Here is a 5,352-nt window from a genome sequence, read left to right as displayed (position 1 = left end):
TATTGACCGAAGTAGTAGCACATCGCATGGTAGGTTACTACTTAGGCTGTGTTACTCGTGGGAATAACGGCGCCAGTCATCAGAAGTGATCATTAACATGATGGAGTTTTGTTGTGATTGGAGCAACTATGAGGACTTATCATCCCATTAGAAGGGATTGATAAGTTGATTTTTTTAGAGGTGATAGTTAACATAACAGAATTGTTTGCCACGATGTGAGTGACTTCAGTGGGCTCACCATCCTATTGGAGAGGATTTGTAAGTTAATTTTGTCAAAGGTGATAATTAACATAACAGGGTTGTCTTGGCCCCGACTATAAGATGGTTGGACCAAATGGCAATCTAGGTCACGCTTAAGAATACTGTTAGCAGCGTCTCATATAGGGTTTCCCGTTGGAGCATAGGAAGTAGGAACAGTTTAGCCTTGTGTACCAGTTGGAGAGAGTGAGGACCAGTTTAGACTCATGCACTCGTGGGAGTTTGAAGGAGAGCTAAGGGTAGTACTTCTTCAAGTATTTACCATTGATGGGCATCATGATCTTGTCGCCATTCGGTTTGACGAGGCGATAGGCTCCATTCGAGTAGACTGTCTCTACCATGAACGGTCCTTCCCATTTGGACTGAAATTTGCCCTTCTTCTTGGAAGTGAGAATCATTGGTCATCGAGCGGTTAGTACCAATTCTCCCTCCTTGAAGGATCGACGCTTGACTTTCTTGTCGAAAGCCTTGGCCATTCGGGCTTGATAGAACTCAATGTGTTGTTGAGTTTCCAATCATTTCTCGTCCAACGCATCCAGTTCTGCGAGGCGTCGTTGATGATTATTCTCAGTCGTCATCCTCGCTGCCAGGGCGATGTAGAGGGATGGAATTTGAATCTCTAATGGTAACACGGCCTCACAGCCGTATACCAATGAGTAAGGCGTGTTGCCAGTCGGTGTGCGAACTATTGTGCGATACGCCCACAAGCTCTCACCCAGCTTTTCGTTCCAATCGCGCTTGCTATTGGAAGTTAGCTTGGTTAACATCTTAATGATTGTTTTGTTGAAGGCCTCGGCCAAGCCATTTGCCGAAGGGTTATAGGCTGTGGAGGAAAGGTTTTGTATTGTTTTGTTGAAGGCCTCGGCCAAGCCATTTGCCGAAGGGTTATAGGCTGTGGAGGAAAGGTTTTGTATTCGGAATTTATCACAAAACCGGGTGAACGCATGACTAACGAATTTTGTACCGTTGTCATGGATGATACGTCGAGGTACGCTGTATTGGTATATGACATGATGTTTGATGAACTTAATCACATCATTGGTCTTGACTTCTCTTAAAGGGAAGGCTTCGGCCTATTTGGAGAAGTAGTCGGTAATCACGAGGATGAAGCGATGGCCTCTTGCCGACGGCGAGGAAATTGGCCCGATAATGTCCATTCCCCACGCTTCAAAAGGCCATGATACCGTTGTTGGGTGTAGGTCTTCAGGAGGTTGATGCATGTAATTGGTGTGGATTTGCCACGCGTGGCAGTGCTTTATGTAAGCAACCGCGTCGCTAACAAACCCAGGCCAAAAGTAGCCCATCCTTCGTAGACGATCCCAAAGTTTGGATCCGGGCTGGCGGGCTCCACAAGTACCGCCATGGGCTTCACACAGAGCTTCTCGTGCCTCTGCCTTTGAAAGACATCGAAGTAACAAGCCGTCGTACGACCTTCGATACAACATCTTGGTGGTCGAATCGTAGTAGAACCTCGAGGCACGTCACCGGACGGACTCTCGTTCCTTAGCATCCTCGGGCAGCATGCCGTATAGGACGTAATCGATGATCAGGAGACGCCAGTCTTTCAGGTCGGGCTGATCCAAAACTTGATGGGTGGCGTTTGAGTAGAACCTCGAGGCACGTCACCGGACGGACTCTCGTTCCTTAGCATCCTCGGGCAGCATGCCGTATAGTGCGTAATCGATGATCAGGAGACGCCAGTCTTTCAGGTCGGGCTGATCCAAAACTTGATGGGTGGCGTTTGCTTCTGGAACGTCTTTTAGTCGAAAGAGTCTTCGGCTTGCCACAGTGACCCATTGAGTCGTCTCTAGTGGCTGGGCCAAGTTAGCCGCCAAGGATGCATGGGCGTCCGCATGCGTGTTCTTAGAACGGAGCACATGCTCGATGCGAAAACTCTCGAATGACTCCACCAGCTTGGTAGCTGCTTTGTGAAGCGGGATTAAATTGTTGTTCCTTACTTCGTACTCCCCCGTCATCTGTTTGACAATTAGCTGAGAGTCACCGTAGGCTTCGAGATGTCTTATCTCTAATTCTCTTGCTAACTCAAGTCCAATGAGTAGCGTGTTGTATTCAGCCATGTTATTAAAGTGGGACTTGTTCGTCCCCTGCCATTTCAGCGGGATCAATCGTGGCCATGTTGACTGTAAGGCTGTCGAACAAGTCTCTTACACTGACATTTGAGTCCCATGCTGAGGTTGTCAAAGATCGATCCCCCGAACGCGCATAGTCGGAGTCCTCATTGACATAACATAACAAATCCGATAAGGAAGAGGAGTAGCCTAAACCTCTCCGGGTCCGATTGAAGTAATTTGAGGGTTTGCCTTTAGGTACGTAAGCGGGTCGGATGACCGTTCTGCGTCCTCGGCCGTAATCCAGGCCTTCTGGGCGAGTGAGGCCGTACCCTATGTTGCTCATCATGCGCTTTATGATTTGACTGTATTGTGAAAACTGAGGCGTGGGGTCCTCGTCTTCAGATTCATCCCACAGCATGCACAAGGGGTGATCGATTCACCCAAAGATAATATCTTTTTGATAGTTATTCCGGGCCGGTACGACGAGTACAGCTTGCGATGACTTGATTGGCTGTGCCTTCGTGACATACGACAAGCATACAGGAAAGTGCAGGGAGCGCTCGTTATAGAGTTTCGACACTAGGTTATTAGGTGCATCATCCTCGGATGTTGAGCAAGACGACAAATAAGCAAAGTTGAACTTCTCATTCACGGTAATCTCCTCCGCCTGAACAGCGTTGGTTACATTGTGACTTTCGTAACCGATTACAAATGATTCGAAGTCGTTCAAGACTAGGTTGTCGCCGTACTCGGGCTCGCTATCCGCCTCGTTGCCGCTCTCCAGTTCCTCGACCGGTGGCTCGTCGGGGTCTTGGTACAGCAGAGAGTCCATGAAGTAGTTCTCGACGCCCTTGAAGGGTTGATTATCGGCCACTACCGTTTTCACTTGCTCATAATCATCCACATACTTCAAGCATTGGTGTAACGTGGACGAGACTATTCGGTTGCTATGGATCCACGGACGTCCTAAGAGCACGTTGTAGGATGGCTCGGCATCAATGACATAGCAGGTCACCTCTGTCTTCATGTCGCCTATTCGACACTTCAGACGGATCTTGCTGAGCGGTCGAGTCCCAGTAGCATTGAAGCCAAAGATAGTCGTGATAGTTGTGGATAGGCGTTTCGGGGGTATCCCCAGGTGTTTAATCAGCTTCAGGTGTATGATGCTTAGCGCAGACCCTGGGTCGACTTGAATTCGATCCACTTTCGAGGAACTGACGTACCCCGTAAAGTACAGTGGTCGATCATGAGAGGTGCTTTTGATGAGCATGTCCTCAGGAGTGAACGTGATGCAAGAGACGCGCCTCTCGGTGGTCTGGCAGCACATCGCACAATCCTGTCCCGTGTCTTCTTCCCTCAGGAAGTGGGTGGAGAAGACTTCCGAGTCGACCAATGTCTCTTGTAGGGCCTCTCGGGTAGGCCTGAATAACTGCAGAAGGTCATACATGGTAATTCTCACGGGGATGCTCTTCAGTTGCGCGAGCACGTTGAATCAGAAAGGCTGACAGCTCGAGCTCGACCTGTCTAGATTTAGAGGGGTTGCCGTGGCTGGCCTCATGGGAGGTCCTACCAGGTTCTCTGCCCTCGTAGGGTATTCTTTTGCGAATTCCTTCCCTACTCTCGTGGCGAGGACAATGGTTTCCTCCTCGGAGTCGGTGGAGGCGGTCATTGCTGTCTTATCTCCACCCAGGATAGTGAAGATGACGTTGCAAGGTTTTCCCTTAACCTCTTTCGAGGGCTTTGCAGTCCATTGTTCATCGCTGAGGAGGTCCGGATGGACCCACATCACTTGACCCGATTGCAGAGTCTGGAGGGCTAAACCTTTCCTTCGTTGGTTGTGAGGGTCGTCATTAGTGATTTTTAGGACTGCCTTGGGGATAGGAATTACCCCTGCCAGAGCCTGGACCTCCGGGAGATCTGTCCCAAAGCTCAAGGTGATCATATTCGTGGTCACCTGCTTTTGAACCTTCTCCTTCTTTAGGACTCCTGCATCGTAGAGGGCCTGGAGCTTATCCTTGAGGATGTAACACTTGGAAGTGTGGTGGCAAGGAATCTGTGATAGGCACAATAACTCGGGTCATTGGTTTTGTTTGCCTCCTCAGGCTTCGTGACCTCTGGCAATTTAATTCGATTGCTCTTGAGTAGAGTACCGAATGTTGCCACCACCTGGTCTTCTTTGAAGTTGTATTGCCTCAAGGGGGCGTTGCTCGAATTGTCTGGGCTTTGGCCTTTGAATAGCTTTGGATGTCGGGACGGAATCGACGACCATGATCTCTTTTCCTCTTGTTCGAGGGGGATTCTTTGGCACGGCCGGCTCCGCAGCTCCCTTCTTGGGCTGTGGCTCTTCGGCCTCTAACCTTTTGATCATGTTTTCCACTTGCTCGCCCTGACGAACAAGTTCTTTCTAGGTCCGGGTTTCCACCGCGCTAACCTTGGACAGAATATGGATTGAGAGATTATTGCGGCACATCTCGATCAGCGTGGATTCGGAAACTTGATCCCGACAGTGGATCGGTCGGTTCCTGAACCTCTTCACGAAGTGGTTGACCGACTCCGACTTTTGTTGCTTTTCGGCGAGGAGGGTGGCCATCGACACCTCCGTGTCGTCATCGAAGAAGCGGGCCAGGAAAAGTCTTTTCGCGTCAGCCCATGACTTGATAGAGCCGGGTTCTAACTTGCGGAACCATTCAAACGCCACCCCTTTGAGGGTGCCTATGAATAACTGAGTGAGAATAGCGTCATTCCCCGTAAGGAATCTAGTCTGCGTCATGAAGTAATAAATGTGTTGTAAGGGCGAGCCCTTGCCATCAAATTGCACCAAGCTAATCGGCTTGAACTTCGCTTGGTATGGGACCGTATCCCACTCGACAGGATAGGGTCGGACCACTCCCAGCTTGTTCATATTCTGTTGAAGCTTCAACACGTTGAGCTGGTTTTGGAACTCATCGAACCTCTTGTCACGGGCGCTACCCCCAGTATGCGACTTTCCTAGCGATGTTTTGGAAGAGTAATCGGATTGTGG

At 49.6% G+C, this 5,352-nt stretch overlaps 1 protein-coding gene across 1 annotated transcript in view; it reads right to left on the bottom strand.

The window, feature by feature from the left end:
* LOC109847661 overlaps positions 1–3,357 on the bottom strand; it is a 12,781-nt gene extending 9,424 nt beyond the window's left edge. Inside the window, exon 1 of the mRNA XM_020416891.1 lies at positions 2,872–3,357. Within this exon, the coding sequence (XP_020272480.1) occupies positions 2,872–3,357 (486 nt within the window). The remainder of the gene's footprint in view (positions 1–2,871) is intronic.

The sequence above is a fragment of the Asparagus officinalis genome, chromosome 7 (assembly GCF_001876935.1).
Source record: "Asparagus officinalis chromosome 7, Aspof.V1, whole genome shotgun sequence".
Taxonomy (NCBI): Eukaryota; Viridiplantae; Streptophyta; class Magnoliopsida; order Asparagales; family Asparagaceae; genus Asparagus; species Asparagus officinalis.
Note: the sequence above shows the minus strand (reverse complement) of the source record. Positions and strands in the feature narration are given on the sequence as shown.